Source organism: Paroedura picta, chromosome 11, assembly GCF_049243985.1.
Source record: "Paroedura picta isolate Pp20150507F chromosome 11, Ppicta_v3.0, whole genome shotgun sequence".
Lineage (NCBI taxonomy): Eukaryota > Metazoa > Chordata > Lepidosauria > Squamata > Gekkonidae > Paroedura > Paroedura picta.
In genome coordinates this window covers 8295705-8313105 of record NC_135379.1, presented here as the reverse complement: position 1 = coordinate 8313105, position 17401 = coordinate 8295705, and the positions used below count along the sequence as shown (strand labels likewise).

Here is a 17401-nt window from a genome sequence, read left to right as displayed (position 1 = left end):
ATCACCGTTGCTAGGAAACCAACGCTCCACTCATAAGATGATGCCTGGCTTGGGGCCGCCCAACATCCTGAAACTGCCCTCCTTGGCAACCATTTTGTGATTCGTCCCATCTCTGGCGGCAACTGCTTTGTGGGGCTTTCCTCCACTAACTTTCCTCTGGATTCCAGGAGGGCCCACGGAATGAACAAGAGCAAGGGCTTCTGGGCTGGAGGACACGTCTTGTGGTCCCTGAGGAGAGGAGCTCCTGTCCTCCTTCTTTGCTCTGGAAGGAAAAAAAACCTGAGCCACAACAGCACCTGTGAAGCCACCCGAAGGGAATTCATGCTTACCCACTGCTTCTTCTTGGTCTGGGAAATCAGCTGCTTGTGCTGGCTAGCTAGCTTCTTGATCTCTTCCAAAAATTCCTCTTTACACTTCTCCTTGACATTCTTCGTCTTGCGGTCACATTCCGTCTGCATGTTCGCCACCGCTTTGTTCACTGCCTGCCTCTTTTCCTCTTCCATGTCTGCACGCAGCTGAATTTGTTTTTAAAAAGTTGTTTGAGTGATAAAACAGAGCAAAAAAAATATTCCCTGTAATACAGCGGTCCGCAAGCTTTCGCCTGCTGCGGACCGCTGCTCCGGAGTCCGGGGAAAGGGCGGCCCGGGGGCCCGCGCACGCGCGGCAGCCCCAGCACAAGCGCACATGCGCAGACTGCCGCACACGTGCGTTTGCGCCCGGCAGGCTCCCCCTCCCGGCCACCAGCAAATCGGCCGCTAAAGCAAGCTTCTCTTCCCTCCCCTCCCGAAACAAGAAGCTCACCGGGCCGCGAGCTAATCGGGTGCTTTGGCGGCCGATTTGCTCGCGGCCCAGCGAGCTTCTCGCTTCGGGGGGGAGGGAAGAAGGAGCCGTGGCCCGGTGCCAAGACCTTCGCGGCCCGGCACCGGGCCGCGGCCCGCAGGTTGGGGAACACTGCTGTAATACACACCACATCCTACTTTGTGTATCTGGATGCACCGTTAGTATTCACATCGGGGGGTTGCCTAACTTCCTGTCTGGGATAGCAGGTATTCACAAGGGTGCAACATTTGTCTCCAATAGAAAATATATTTGCACTGGGGCCAATGTGCACAACTGATCTGCGTGATGTGACCCACATACAGGGCTCCAATTTACCTGTCCAGAGAGGGGACTTATTATCCCACAGCCCCAATTTCCTACCCCCTGAAGAACTAAGGAGCAGGAGGGAAAAAATGACTTCTATGTAGTGATGTCCTAGGAATTTCCCCCACTCTCACTGGTAAATACCACAGAGACCTAACCCCAAACGCTACCATCCCCAGGAGCTGTCCTCAGAATCCGGCATTTGCCGAGGGAGAGTGCCAGGAACCCTACAAACTGTGGTTTCAGCCTCCAACGTGCTTCTGAGCTGTTGTGAGGCACATTTTGCCATGGGGCATTTCATCCTGCAACACCCTGACCCGGCAAGCGGGTTTAGATGCAACCTTCCAAAAAACACTGGCATCTTTCCTGACTGAAAGATACCCTTCATTACATTGCCCGTGAGGACACTGCGCAATGTCAGGACAGTGTACCATCAGCACTAGTGCCTTCCTTGCCCAACCCTGCGGCTGCAAGCGCAGTCAGGTCGATACCTTCTCGAGAGCTTCCCGTACGACCCTCTCGGTCTCCCGCTTGTGATCCGCCTTGATCCTGTCTTTGAAGTCGCTGAAGATTTTGGTGTATTTGTCATGGCACATGTTCTGACACATCCCGTCACTATTGGTCTGGGTGCTCCGGTGCAGCATTTTGGGAGAAGAGGCACTTAACTTCTTGGTCTGGGTTGAGACCGAAACCTTTTCGATTGGCTGAGGCATTGTGGGAATTTCCTGGCTTGAACTCACGGCCTCAGTTTCAGGCTCTGGCTCCTAGGAAGAACCGAGAGCGTTATTTGTCTTTACGGTTGGCGAGGTTGACCTCGAGCTTCTGGGTGAAAGGAGGCGAGGACTGGAATGTATTGAAGCAACACATGAATAAGGAAGCAAGATACCCTTGCCACATCCGCTGACGGGAAAGGACTCACACTGCGACGTTAGCATTTAGCTGCACAGCACAAAACTCCAGCGGCAATAACACAGCTGATCATGCCATGCTGTCTGGCTACCTGATTTAAAAAATTAAGAAGTCGCGTCTAGCGTGGAAACAAATTAACTCGCCATGGTATCGGATGAAGGAAGCTTTGACTCTTGGAAGCTCGCGCTCTGAAAAATCTTGGTCTCTAGGGTACTACTGCACTCAAAGTTAGTTCTTCTACTGCAGACCAACACAGATACCCTCCCGAAACTATCGCCATAGTAGTATTTTTATTTATCAATTAATTTATTTTTATTTTATTTAACTTATACGCCACCCGACCCAGCGTCCCAGAGAGGTGGGCATCATGCCGACGGCATCGACAATAACCGAAAGTTCATGAAATCAGTTTAAGATCTAAAATAGATAGGTTTTAAGTTTAACTCGGCATCTGGTGTCAAAAACAAAATGGCAGCATCCTCAGTCCGAATTTGTCTTCTGCTCTTCTGGAGCTAGAGTGTGGTCTGAGGGCCTCTTTTGGGTAGGGAGGGCCTGGTAAGAATAATTTGATTTACAGAGCATCACTCGTCAATGGAAAATCCTGCTAAAACCAGTAAGGCAATAAAAACATAACAGAATCTCCTGGGTGCTCCGTTCAAATTCATTTCTTAGGCCTTGCTTCTCTCTCTCTGTCTCTCCAGCCGATATCTGTGGTGGGGAAACTTGGGGGGGGGGATTTTATTTTATTTACTATCCCCTGGGTTCATTCATATGCCTGATGGAAGAGTGTCATTTTGCAGGCCGTGCGGGGCTTTTGATAGCTCTGCCAGGCCCTGGGTTTCACCAGCAACATGTTCCACTAGTCTGGGGCCAGGGCTGAAAAGGCCCTGGCCCTGGTTAAGGCCAGGTGCGCTTCTTTAGGGCCAGGGACCACCGACATATTAGCATTCAAAGATCTTAATGTTCTTCTGGGGTGATACGGGAGAGGCAGTCCCTCAGGTACGCAGGGCCCAGACCACGTAAGACCTTAAAGGTTCACACTGTAATCTTGAGGAAAAGAAAACCAGATCTCTCCGATTTTGGTTGCACAGGAACTGTTTAAGAGCCAAGCAAGACAATCCATACAAGAACAACACAAAAGCGGCAATTAATTTAAATCATGTCAGGGATCCCCAACCTTTCTGAGCCCGTGGGCTTCTTAGGCATGGGCTCGGACACAACATGGCCGCCACAAAATGTCAAATGCAGTGTAAAATTGTTCAGCTCTGAACAGAAGCAGAGTCAAGTGGACTCATCAAAGAAACCCGTCCTTTCTGACGTTCACGGGTTTCATGAAAAACGGAACAAAAGCTGGACCGGTTAAAGGTTAAAAGGAATCTCGCCATTTTGCTCTACTCTAGAGACAGGCACGTATACCAAAAATCATGCTGTTTCTTACTTCCTTTTTGGGTTCCACGCTTTGATTACGTCTTCCTTTCTTTGCTCTTGGTTCCTGAGTAACCTTCAGCTGTGAAACAGCCAATATAGTATTAGTTCAAATAAAAAAAATCAGAATCGCTGACAGTCGACTGCTATTTTTGTTACAAAATTGTTGGACCTGCAAATTGCGCTCGAGAAAAAAACACATGTTTGTTAACAACCATTTTTCTTAATGCACTAAAATGTGGCAAGCAAGTCAGTCTTGGGGAGGCTGCAAGGAAGACATAACAACATGCAAATAAGTTGTGTGTGACGCCCGAGAACAAGCCTATACTTCCTTGCAATGCTAGCAAGGTTCAAGAGTCTTTCAGCTGTATGGCGCTCACTTGCTGTTGCTCCCTCTTCCTCCTCTGCTCTCATGACATGACCTGATTAGTCAGTTCTGTGTTGCAACCAAACTGCAGTTTGTCATTATATTCAGTGCAGCAAACAGTGGTTTGTACATGCCTGTAGAACAGGGCTCCAAACTGGGAACGTAACCAGCAAATATTCCAGCCTGCCAGTTCGCAATACTGAACTCGGGTTTCTCCACAACCTAGATGTGACTGATTGTGTTGCTGTGCAAAAGCCAAAGTGGGAATGGGTGAACACAACCCTGATTATTTAAAGGTTCGTTCAGCATGGAGCTAAGACATGATTGGTGCTGCACGTGAACCAAACTTTTGCTTTCCACTTGAACACGTCTTACGTCAGTATGGTTTTAGAGCATATGAAAAAGCCCTTCTCTGTGGGATCTCACTTTTCTTCCAGGAAAGCAAAAGAAGCATGCTAGGATGCACCGGGCAGAAAATCAGAACAAAGCAGAATGGCTATTACTGATATGTTACAAACCCACAATTTTCATCCCTCCCAAGTACAGAGGGGGAAAAGAATCCACAAATAGAACAAGTATTTATCTGAATCCACCAGGAATCAGACAACAAACAGAGCAGTTAAAGGATTTTTTGGACACACAAAAATTGTTCTGTGTCCTTGTTTTAAATTGGAAATCGTTTAGGTTTACAATCCTAACCCTTAGGTATGACCCCGAGGATGCAGTCAGACAACACACTCAATCGTGGTTAAGCTAAAATGAACAGAAACCAGCCTTCGTGGCTGGACTCATCCCTTCTGTCTTGTGCAGAGCATAATGAAGGGTTTGAAACACGTGGGGAACTGAAAAAGCGCTATGGTGACATGAATTTCGTGCTACAATTGGCAGTGTGCAAAATGACAAATTTCCGCAAAAAATAATAGTGGTTTGGGATGCTGCGGACATCTAGCAACATTGGCCAATGTGCGGAATTCCCCTTATTCTGGCTACCCTCATTTATGAACGCAGATGTCTGTTTTACCTAGAGTCCATTCTCCATCTCAACCTTAGGGTTGCCAACTCCAGGTTGGGAAATACCTGGAGATTGGGGGGTGGGAGAAGACCCTGAGGAGGGTGGGGTTTGAGGAGCGGAGGGACTTCGATGGGGCATAATGCTATACAGCCCACCTTCCAAAGGAGCCAGTTCCTGTCACTGGGAGACCAGTTGTAACAGCAGGAGGCACCCAGCTACCTCCTGGAGGTTGGCAAGCCTATACCACGCCTACTCCATCAGGATTCTAAACCAGAGTTCAATCCAGGCTTTAAATCACAGGCCACAGTTATGCTGGTTAACCCACATGTCTGCAGGCCTACGGTGCTGGCACAGGTGAGCATGGCACCAATGGGGTTCGTGCACATTTTCAGCTTAGTGGTGCAGCCATGTCCCTAGAATTTCTCATCAAGTGCCAGTATCCACAATGTCACATCTTAGCGATTTCTCAATCCAAATCACAATATGGACAACAAAGCTAGGAGGGGATGAATTCAAATGGGTAGCCGTGTTGGTCTGAAGTAGCACGATAAAATCAGAGTCCGGTAGCACCTTTAAGACCAGCAAAGATGTATTCAGGGCGTGAGCTTTCGAGTGTTTGCACTCGAAAGCTCACGCCCTGAATACATCTTTGTTGGTCTTAAAAGTGCTACTGGACTCTGATTTTATAAAGCTAAGAGGTGTCGACCTCGCTAATGGTGCGTAACGCATAATGGGATGTTCTCAAAGCATTCCATTCATCTTTGTCATTTATGTTTTGCGCCAGTTCTCCAAACAAGTGGCCCCTATTTGTTCCACAAGCTCTGGATGGGGCACACGATGCCATGGAGAAGCTGAGAATGAATTCTGCACTTGCAAAGAAACTAGAACTGCTGTTTCTAAGATTGGCAACTGTTTCCAAAAGCAGGCACGAGAATCAGGATGTCTCCGCTGAAGCAGCAAGTTCGTACTGACGTCCCTCCAGGGCAGGGGTGGCCAAACTGTGGCTCTCCAGATGTCCATGGACTACAATTCCCAGGAGCCCCATGAGCATGCTGGCAGGGGTTCAAGGTAATTATAGTCCATGGACATCTGGAGAGCCACAGTGTGGCCTCCCCTGCTCTAGGAGGTCATGTGCCTCTCACAAACAACGGCATGGAAAAAGTAAGTATTACTCGTAACAACAGCACCAAGGAGAATGATGCTAGTGACACGAGATCTATTCATGTTTTACACATCACCCACACCACTGCGTATATCCAACATCATCTTAGCAATGAAACGCAAGCACAGAATCCGGTATGCAGAGCAAAACCAGGCCATTTTTTTAAAAAGGCTGGTTCCTAGCTCTCGGGACTTCAGGAGGAAAGCTTGAAATCAACAGCAGCACGCGTAGAGAAATCTGAGAAGACGCAGGTAGAACAAAGTGGAACAGAACCGGTGAGATTTCTGAATGGGCAGCCGTGCCTGGACCTGCCCAGATTTTCCCTTTCTCATCCCAAAGCCCTTGGCTAAACTGTTCACATTCTTTGCACGTCAGCATCTTCGAATCAGGCTCCACTAAGCAAAATTAGCAAATGGGTGCACATCTGTTTATTTATTTATTTAATTTATAGCCCGCCACTCCCCGGAGGCTCGCGGCAGGTTACAATAGTCCAACAAACCCTGCTAAACTCCTATTAAAATGGACATAAAAACATACAAACAATTTGCATGTAAGACCCTTAAGATACAGCAGTAAAACTCACCGAGCACTAACATATCCCAGTATCTGAGAGGGGAGATGGAGGGAAGAGGACACAGATGGAATTCGCCACCGCTGCTTCTATGGGAGGGGCCCAGATTTACCTGGCTGCCCAGCCTCAACCATAGACTTGGCGGAAGAGCTCTGCTTTGCAGGCCCTGCGGAACGCCGAAAGCTCCCGCAGGGCCCACAGCTCCTCTGGGAACTCATTCCACCAGGTCGGGGCCAGGACTGAGAAGGCCCCGGCCCTGGTCGAGGCCAGGAGAGCCTCGCTGGGGCCGGGAATGACCAAAAGATTCATACCCACAGAGCCCTGTGGGGGACATAGGGCAACGGGTGGTCCCTTCAGATAGAACCCAAAGTTATTCCCATTAAATATCCAGGGGGGGGGGGCGCTTGCAACAGAATCCACCAAGGCACAATTGCCTATGTTGAGGTAGGCAGAGCTTGAACCATAAAGAGGGGGGGGGGGAGAGAAACCACCTGGGCCTTATGCAAGTCCACCCACGCTTTTCCAGCTCTACTCACCTGTTCATTGCTGGTGGAGGAAATGCTAGACTCCGCCTCCTCCTCGCCCTTGTCCTCGTTCTTGGACTTCCAGAACCTGCCGTCCCGCAGGAAGCGCTGGTGCAGTTCGAGCTCGTCGCACGCTTTCTTCCAGCCCATGCTGCGTTTCACGTGCAGCCGGTGTATGTTAACGGTGATGTCCTGAATGTTCTCGGAAGGGATCCAGGCCCTGCACGGTAGGCATGAAAGGGCATGCTTCAGAAGGCTTGAGAGAATGGTTACATGGCGTACACAGACACTGAAATGATCTAGGGGCAGGGGGAGTCAACCTGTGGCCCTCCAGAGGTCCATGGACTACAATCCCCATGAGCCTCTGCCAGCAAACGCTGGCAGGGGCTCATGGGAATTGCAGTCCATGAACACCTGGAGGGCCGCAGTTTGACTACCCCTGCTCTAAGCTATTCTTCTGTGCAACTCTCATCTATTTCATGGCCTCGGTCAACAGTAGGGGCGTTGCAGTACGGAGACTCATAGGAAGTTGTGATACTACTCTTCAGGTACAAATATCATTATTTTCCCCCCCTGCAATTCTGACCTCTTTCAATCCATCTAAATTTGGGCTTGCTATGTTCCATAGCGATAAGTGCTGTGCTTTTACTCAGATGGCTGTTTGAAGAATTGGTGCACGCCGACCTTAATGCACAGACTTTCATGCAAAAGGGAGCACCCTCGTGGTAAGCAAGAAAGGGGAATCTCTCGTGGATCACTTAGCAGCCTCAAAAAAAATTTTCTTCTCAAATCACAGGAGTGCAAAAGGGCAAGCATGTTTTCAACCAGGTTTGTCATCATTTCAGTTCAGTTCAAGTGCAGGACGAGAGGGGAACAGTAGCACAAGCTGCTGGCGGCACAAGTACCTTTGGTGGTGATGGCCGAAAAAGCGAACGTCCACCTGATTGTCCTCTTTCTGCATGACTTTGGCAGGCCAGAATCCAAAACCTTTCATTTTAGCCCAAACTAGCTCGTGATTAGGTATCTGTAAATTACAGGAACGTGTTAACTTTGTAGTGCTAATTCCCGATGACGCTTAAAGAACTGCATTTTGACCACATAATAAAGTTTAAAGAAAGAGAGAGAGAGAGAGGGAGAAAGAAGAGCTGGTTTTTCGTACCCCCCCCTTTTTACTACACAAAAGAGTCTTAAAACGGCTTACAATAGCCTACCGTTCTTCTCCCCACAACAGACACCCTGGGAGGTAAGTAAGGCTGAGAGAGCTCTAAGAGAACTGTAACTGGCCTAAAGTCACCCAGCTGGCTGCATGGGGAGGAGGAATCAAGCCCAGTTCTCACATCAGGGGTAGTCAACCTGTGGTCCTCCAGATGTCCATGGACTATAATTCCCATGAGCCCCTGCCAGCAAACGCTGGCAGGGGCTCATGGGAATTGTAGTCCATGGACATCTGGAGGACCACAGGTTGACTACCCCTGCTACACATTACAAGGCTGCTACTCTTACCCGCTACAACAACCTGCCTCTTAACCATTACATCAAGTGGGAACTCAAAAAGGCTTGGTTTCTTCTCTTTTAATAACCCAGGATAGGAAAATTCCTGTGATGCAGAATGAAGTTTGGAGAAGGAATGGATTGATTTCTAGTATCATGATTAATATGGCTGCATGAGATTTTCCAAATGTAAAGGGGTAGTTTTTTATACCCTGCTTTTCTCTATCCTAAGGAATCCCAAACAATTGCCTTCCCTTCCCGGCTCGTGGCGGGTAACAGCATAAAAACACACAACAATAAAATCCCAGTAAAACCCCACAATAAAAACATTACAAAACAACACCTGGTGACAAAATCACTTGCTCCCCATACCAGTACATCTACTCCTGGACACATTTTACTGGACACATGGACACATATTTCAGAAAGGAAGACAATTCTGTGTGTCTAAAGGTAAAGGTATCCCCTGTGCAAGCACTGGGTCATGTCTGACCCTTGGGGTGATGCCCTCTAGCGATTTCATGGCAGACTCAATACGGGGTGGTTTGCCAGTGCCTTCCCCAGTCATTACCATTTACCCCCCAGCAAGCTGGGTACTCATTTTACCGACCTCGGAAGGATGGAAGGCTGAGTCAACCTTGAGCCGGCTGCTGGGATCGAACTCCCAGCCTCATGGGCAGACAGCTGCAGACAGCATTTCTGCTGCCTTACCACCCTGCGCCACAAGAGGCTCTTTCTGTGTGTCTAGTAGACTCATAATGTAAAACTGATGCGCACAACAGGAAGTCCACGGGACTGAAAGTGGAAGGACACTCCCAGCCTCATTCACTGGCTAAGAGAAAAAAGCCAGGCATCCAATACCAGGGAAAGGGCCCCATCTTACCAACCTGTCTGACTGGCTGTGAAATGGGTACATCTGAATGCTTACCTGTATTTTTACCTAACGGCTGGTATTTAAGGGCAGGCTGATTCTGTACATGTGGCTTTCAGGGCTAACAGCCTTTGACAGACATCTCCTCGGCACCTGATTACTTTTCGAAAGTGCTATTGGCACAGCGCAGCAGTAAATCCCAGAACCGAACTGCGCACCGTGTGAAGGAGTAAGATGCAGAAGCAAACTTACACAGGGATAGCAGAACCAATTGTCCGGACGCGCGTTGGATAAATAAAAGCAATTCTTGCAAAGCTGAAGTTCGTCCAGCTGGGAGGGGGGGGAAATAACCAAGAAGCACAGTGTCAATAATATACTTCTCACAAAGCTGGAAAACCTTATTTTAACCGCTTGAAAATGAGGAATTGCAAAATAAGGGTGTGTGTTTTTTCCCCATATCGGCCTCTGTGTTTTGCCGAATCACACCGGGAGCGTCAACGGCGCGAAACGCCCATTTCAGAAATTATTTGTTCTTCCAAAGGGTGATGCTAAAACTCCTTTAGCATTGTTAACAAGCTATGACATTTATAGAAGAATAATTATCGTGCTGGAAGGCTCAGAACTAATTGGGCTACAGAGGCAGAGGAAGTACGATCGCTGTCAATATCACCGTTTTGGCGCCTCGGTTCTTCGTTTCAACGAGAACATGGCTTCGAGGTTTCGAGCCATCAAACAAACAAGAAGAAAACAGCTCTGGCCTGGAGAGGCACGCACGCGCTCCCTGGAGCCTGAGGGGCCGCCCCTTACGACACCCCCCCATTCGGTGATCAGCCATTTTGCACATGATCTGCCATCATTTTTTAAGGGCCTGAAAATGAACTTTGCCCCGCCCCTTGGCATTTGTGCAGTTTCTAACATGAACTCCAAAGCAGTTCGGAAAGATGCAAAGGGGAGAACCCGAGGGGGACAGATATGATTCAAACTTGCAAGGGTCCACAGCACTTTTCCGGAGACCATCCATATCGCATGAAGAGCTGCTCTGGATTTCTTTAATCCCAGGGTCTCTTGCCGGATAAATATGACCTGCTTTTATATAAGCCACTGCGCAATTATCTCGGAGTCAAATGGCATTGCCAAGCAACAGGTTTGCGGAAGGTCGCTCACCTCATGGCAGGTATCTTTGTAGAGCATCCTGGCGATATCAGCTTGCTCGCTGTCCGCTGCAAAATCAAAACGCATAAATGCATAAATCACAGGGAAGGAAGCGCTTGTACAGATTTCACGCAACATTAAATGCACAGTCCCTTTGTAGCTCCGAGGGTTTAAAAAAAAAAAAGTGGAGGGGGGGATTGACAGCAGAGCAGTGCCTTAGAGCTATACAGAGCAGCTCATGGGGCATTTGCCAGCGCCTTTTACAGCTGAAGGTTGTGCTCTTAAATGAGTCATGTGTCCACGACAGAAACCTGTGGCTGATGTGGGCTCCTTGGTGCATGTTATGAAGTGTTTGGTGCATTTACCTGGATAAACAAAACGGCACGCAACATAAAACACTGTTACCAAGTAGGGTGATGTGGCTCTTGCTGGTAGCCCCCTGTAGTGAACAAGGGGCATTAATTCCCCAATTATGTGCCACTGTCCCCCCCCCCCTTCCCCTGGTATTAGGGCCTGGATCTCGCCCAGTATGTCTGGAACACGAGAAGGATCAAAAGTGCTTCCATCCACACTGCAGTGTTAAGCAGTAGGGAATAACGCAAGCACAAGTGGTGATGTTCAAGAGGGATCAATGAGCGCATGCAGAGATTACTCTCCTAATTTGCTCCTGTTTTACCAAGCAGCAATGTTGGCAAGAATGAAATGCTGCTGACAGGAATGCAAACAAGGAGTCCACTTGGGCAAGGGCACATGGGCGAATGGAATGACACTTCTGGATCCAAGTCCTATTTCCCGCCCTCTCCTGTAGTATACACCTGGGTTTTCTGCAGTCAGGTGGAACTATCAGCTTGTGGAACATCTGCTCTGCAGCTGGACTCTGTGATAAATTGGGGCTCCAAATGAACTGGCTGGCCTGTTGGAAGCTGAAGTTTGGTCCAGCCAGCAGGGGGGGTTGGTTTTTCTTCTCTACAGCCTCTGTTTCTATGGCTGTCTCTGTAATTGACCGAATCCACCAACACAAGGATGCTGAGAGAAATGTCAACAAAATATGCTCAAGAGATGGAGCTTAAGAGTAAGGAATGCAAAATCAGAGTGACACCTAGAGCTGAGCCAGGAATCTGCACTTTTTCATTGGAAAGCAGGCAACTGGTGTAGCAAAGGAAAAAAAAATCAACGTTTTCCAAGGACAGTGAAAGAAAAATAGTTTCCGAACCCTGGAGCCATGAAATTGCAATGGGAGCCCAAAATGCCCCCTAGAATCCTGTCCCTGGGAAGTCCTCTTGCTCCCCAAACAAGGTCTGCAGGGACACTGTGGGCTGCTGCGGCATGGGGGAGGGGGGACAATGGGGGAAGGGGACAACAGCATTCTGGAGGCAGAACCCCTTGTTCCTGCCAGAATGCTTAGTCTGGATCCAAATCACAAAGAGGGGGGCCAGCTGAACTCTGTCCATCACTTCCAGAAGTAGGAACCCAAGTTCATGTGCAGCCTCGGGACTTTTCCTGAGCCAAACTGTTGTGAGCTGCCTTGTTCAGGGAGAGTCCCTAAAACTCATGCAGTTGCTTCTAGCATTTATGGATCTCCTGCAGTTTCCATGGTCTAGAGGCAAATCAATGAACCCTCTTGAATCAGTACCGAAACACTTGCGGAATCAATACTGAAACTGCAGTGTGTTTCGGCTTAGCCCGATCTGAAGCCCTGAAAGGACTTTCCAAATGAAGTCAAGGCCCTTCTGTACTCTGTTTCCTAAAACGAATCCTTCCGGGTTACGTTCTTCCATGCCAACCACACCTACCTCCATAAAAAATAACTGTGTTGTGTAGAAGAAGCTGAGCGTCCGCTTTGAACTCCTCGTAACTCCTGTACTTTCCTTCATTTACTTTCTAAACAGATAAAACAGATTTTTAATAATTGACATGCATCAGGGCTGCCAACAATGACACTCCCCCCCCCAGGGGCATGCAAAATATGAAACTTCTACAAGGAGCATCACAGCACAAAGCTGGAGAACAGACTAGATATAAGAACGAAGCCCCAATTTCAATCTTCAGAAACTCCAGTTAAAGGAAAAGGCCTTTGCTAGGCAAAATACGTGACTACTCTGCGTTTCCCTGCACAGAGCATCTGATCTTCCAGAGTGGCCTTAAAACATTTGTGTGCAAGCAATGCTCATCTTTATGCATCCTTTAATCCCCTTTTGACAAGGCAAAGCCCTGACATTTCCCAGAACTGCCTTGGAACATACCTCTTGAATAGTTGGAACATCCACAGCCGTGTGCACCAGCCTACGATACATGGGGTGCTTGTTGTCTTTGCCTTTCTTGTTCAGATCGATAGCCTAAAAAAAGCCGGCACAAAGCATCGGTTTAGAAACTGGGTCAAAGAAAGAGGTAAATAAACTGAGAGTCTTCAGATGAAGGGCCAGCATCGTATCCGTCCGACAAGTAAAGCCGCATGTCGGGTAAGCAGTAATTTCCCACTTGGTCTGAATATCACTAGGCAACCTGGAGGAAAATTCCTCCACATGGAATTTGCAGGGGCCTCCCACTGGCTGTTCTTGTCTAAATCTGAACCAGGTAACTAACCAGGTAAACCTGTCTGCACCCCAGGTTTTAGCAAATGAAACCATTTCATAAACAAACAAGAAATGCTCAAATTAAAAAAAAATATATGGAAAAGTCAACACTGCTAGGAATAACAGATGAGGGCAGGAGGAAAAGAGAAAGTCCTAAGAATAAAAAGATGGAAGAAGAAGCCATGGCCCACAGTCTGCAAAACTTGAGCAAGACTGATAGGACATTTTGGAGGTCATAAATTCAGAGGGTCTCTGAACTTTGGAAAGCCACCTGATGGCACTTACAGGCACATACATGGGATTACTAAAAACTAACAAAATATACAAAAGACAATGATATCAAAACGGCATTTGGCAGCCCGGAACGTATTAGCACTGCTTTAAAACAATCAACAGGGCATAAGTTTACCGTTACTTTTAAAGCAGTGGTCCCCGATCTTTTTATCACTGGGAACCAGTCAACGCTTGACAATTTTACTGAGGCCGGGGGGGAGTAGTCTTTTGCTCAGGGACGCCGCTGTCGCCTGAGCCCCTGCTCCACTTGCTTTCCCGCTGGTGCCTGACTTCTCACTGCCCACTGGGGAGCAATGCTGGCAGCAGCTGCACAGTGCCACACCGAGGGGGAGCCCCAGCCACGGCGGCCGCTGAAGAGCACCAAAGGTGAGCCGGTGGGAGAGTGGCAGGGCAGCCCCCGAGGCAGCAGCCGGGGAGGAGGACGATGAGGAGCCACGGCCTGGTACCGAATGATCTACAGACCGGTATCAGTCTTCGGACCAGAGATTGGGGACCGCTGTCCTAGAAGACTTCTAGAGAAGGCAGGATGCCTCTTCCATGTTGCCTGATTAGCTATTAAAGACCATGTCCTTATTTGGCGCAAACTGGATATTAAGTTTCAATACTCACTCGTTCCTTCATACGGGAGACAATGAAGCGCAGATACGTGCTCATCTCTTGCTTGCTCGTGTTCTTCTTCTTAATGCTCTGGTAAAGAATAGCAGCTTTATTTCAGATTTATGAATTATACAAATCGTGTCTTTTTAAAGCTCTACAGTACAAAGATTTAAAAATGCCAAGAATGGTAGTTTAGCTGCATTTTAATCCAAGCAATCTAGAAAAAAATAATCTTTTCCTGTAGTCTATTAGCCTAAATAATATGTCAATAAATTAAATCATCAATCAAAAGTATGTTTAGAATGATGTCGGACTCTCCATCCTCAAAGTCACGGCATTTTCCATATTGTTTAATGCGAGAGTGACCAAACTGTGGCTCTCCAGATGTCCATGGACTACAGTTTCCATGAGCCACCTGCTAGCGTGTGCCAGTAGGGGCTAATGGGAACTGTAGTCCATGGACATATGGAACGCTACAGTTTGACCACCTCTAGTTTAACGTATTATATCTAATATATTCTATGCATCAGTTTTTGTAATTCCAGTCCTACTACATCGTTAATTAGACATATCACCCCCTTGATTGCACCAGCTGGCACGGCATAATCCACCTTGAGTCTCAGTGGAGATAGGCAGACAAAAAAATAGATAAATAAACTTGTCTCTCTCTAATACACACACTCACAAAATGCAGTACTCATAAAATTAAAACAAAAAGAAGGCAGGCTCTCTACAGTTTTATAAATAATAAAGTTAATTGCCACTGTATATATATTTCCACAGCGCTCTTAACATGCTGTCTCATCTGCAAACCTTCTTAATTGGAAGGAACTTGACTGAATTAGGGGAAATTGCTGAAGCCTATTAAAACTGAGGCCCACACACAGTTACTTGAGACCAGTATTGTCTGGAGCCAGCTTGGTGTAGTGGTTAGGAGTGCAGACTTCTAATCTGGCATGCCGGGTTCGATTCTGCGCTCCCCCACATGCAACCAGCTGGGTGACCTTGGGCTCGCCACGGCGCTGATAAAACTGTTCTGACCAAGCAGTGATATCAGGGCTCTCTCAGCCTCACCCACCCCACAGGGTGTCTGTTGTGGGGAGAGGAAGGGGAGGGCGACTGTAAGCCGCTTTGAGCCTCCTTCGGGTAGAAAAAAACGGCATATAAAAACCAACTCTTCTTCTTCTTCTATTGTTAGTATGGAAGGTGTTGTGATTTTACTGTCTTGGCCCTGGGATGTATACTATCAACATTCCTGTTCTACAGCCAAAAACTGCTTCTGAGATAACGGCTGAACCAATTTCTGCACGCAAGACCAAACTGCTCCTTGAATCTAGGCTGTTAGGGTGCAACTAACACTCTCCGTGCACACTAAATCTTTGTCTTAGGATGAAGTAAGCAACCTTTTAAGGCTGAGTGTCCGGCCCTCCCCCCCCCCCCCATCATCTCCCTCTGAAGATACTGGTGCACCAGCAAACTAAAACCCAAGGGTGGGGTGGGGAGAGAGACGAGGCTAAGAACACAGGGAGCAAGATGAGCCCCAGCAGGGCTTGCTGGCACCTCAGGGCTTACCTCAGTCCCAGGGGGGTAGAACCACTTTCAGTTGCCCAGCTATATGGTCTGTTACACTGCTGCTCAGCACATGTGGCAGGTTTTGCCTACTCTTGGCCCATGACATCATTTTACAGGTGGCCATTATGACTCAGATGGTTCTGTCCTGGATGGCCTAGGCTAGACAGATCTCATCGGATCTCGAAAGCTAAGCCGTGTCGGACCTGTTTCGTTCTTGGATGGGAAACAATCGAGGAAATACAAGGTCGCTAGGCAAGGGCAAAATGCTTCAAAACCCTACGGGGTCACCATAAATCAGCTGTGACTTTGCAGCATTTTCGAACATCACCCTGGGTAAATCAAGGGTGGACAAGCATATGAGTATGAAGAAGACTCCATCAGGGAATGGCGAGTCCATGGAAGTAGAGAAAAGAAAGCCAATCCTACGTGATTATTACATATTTTCCCTACCCTTTCCTGTGTCATAGAACATCACTATATGTAAGTTTTCCAGGAGGCCTACCATCAAGGCAATGATTAGGACTGCCTCTCTTCAGCAGCGTTGCCTCAACATGGGCCGGTAGAACACACTCTGGGTCCGTAAAGTAAATAAGGGCCCTGCTGAAGCTCAAAGTTTCTCTCTTCCGCCAAGCCTACGGTTGAGGCGAGTGCAAAAAGCCCCTCCAGATTTACCATCTAGTTTGGGCCTTCCCCATTTCCACTCCATTCTATTCTTTTCTTTTCTATCTCTCCTCCATGTCCTATTTTAGAGCTGAGTTATTTTATCAAACTGACCCAGATGGTAATGCTGATGTTGAACTTTAACATGAAGTACAGTTTTAATTCAATGTTATGATTTTATTGTTGTCCACCATCCCAAGTTGACTTGGGCGAGGGGGAGCAATATGTAAATTGAAACATACGGTAAATGAAACGTAAATAAACAAGTCAATGATGGGACTGTAAAAAGAGGCCACCAGACCGCCCAAAGCTAGAATACGATGATGAGAAATAGCCTTTCATATACTTTGACTAGCAATCTAAATTATCCTGGCATCGACTTTACACTAATTCTCAACGATTCCCACTGAATAGAAAGATTTCTGTTGGTTTGCTGGCGATTTCCTTGTTGCCCATACAAATTTATCTCCGTAGGTATGCAGAGCTCTTGTGTGTGAAGACAGCAACACTGGCTCAGTCTAACTATGGTGGGTTTGGAAAACCAGGATTCCAGTTTGGCCTCACAAAGGGAGGTTTCATTGCTTTCTCTTTGTAGCTCATAGCATCAGAGAACGTCTGGATAAAGCCAGGATGCCCGCATCCTGACCTCAGGCAATGCCACAGTTACTACAGCATGTAATAAAGAGCCAGTTTGGTGTAGTTGTTAGGAGTGCGGACTTCTAATCTGGCATGCCAGGTTCGATTCCGCTCTCCCCCACATGCAACCAGCTGGGTGACCTTGGGCTCGCCACGGCACTGATAAAACTGTTCTGACAGAGCAGTGATATCAGGGCTCTCTCAGCCTCACCCACCCCACAGGGTGTCTGTTGTGGGGAGAGGAATGGGAAGGTGACTGTAAGCCGCTTTGAGCCTCCTTCGGGTAGGGAAAAGCAGCATATAAGAACCAACTCTTCTTCTTCTTCTTCTAAAGCAAACCTTGGTTTGCTAAGATCTTAACAAACAATAACTAGCAGAGTAACTTGGATTTAAACATAGTGAAGTGATGTATCAAACAAACCATTGCGTCCAAGAAGAAATT

The 17401-nt window shown here is 47.7% G+C and overlaps 1 protein-coding gene across 12 annotated transcripts in view; it reads right to left on the bottom strand.

The window, feature by feature from the left end:
- Nucleotides 1–17401, bottom strand: part of ZMYND11 (zinc finger MYND-type containing 11) — a 110232-nt gene that overhangs the window by 5158 nt on the left and 87673 nt on the right. For 9 of the 12 annotated variants that reach the window (XM_077303487.1, XM_077303488.1, XM_077303489.1 and 6 more), the window contains 10 exons: nucleotides 14104–14181; nucleotides 12871–12963; nucleotides 12421–12508; nucleotides 10640–10695; nucleotides 9728–9805; nucleotides 8019–8137; nucleotides 7126–7333; nucleotides 3491–3559; nucleotides 1635–1907; nucleotides 330–515 (listed from right to left, as the gene is read on the bottom strand). In XM_077303487.1, coding sequence (XP_077159602.1) covers nucleotides 330–515; nucleotides 1635–1907; nucleotides 3491–3559; nucleotides 7126–7333; nucleotides 8019–8137; nucleotides 9728–9805; nucleotides 10640–10695; nucleotides 12421–12508; nucleotides 12871–12963; nucleotides 14104–14181 — 1248 coding nt within the window. Of the gene's footprint in view, nucleotides 1–329; nucleotides 516–1634; nucleotides 1908–3490; nucleotides 3560–7125; nucleotides 7334–8018; nucleotides 8138–9727; nucleotides 9806–10639; nucleotides 10696–12420; nucleotides 12509–12870; nucleotides 12964–14103; nucleotides 14182–15663; nucleotides 15770–17401 lie in introns of those variants that run through there. The other 3 variants (XM_077303483.1, XM_077303484.1, XM_077303492.1) reach the window with 2 other exon arrangements.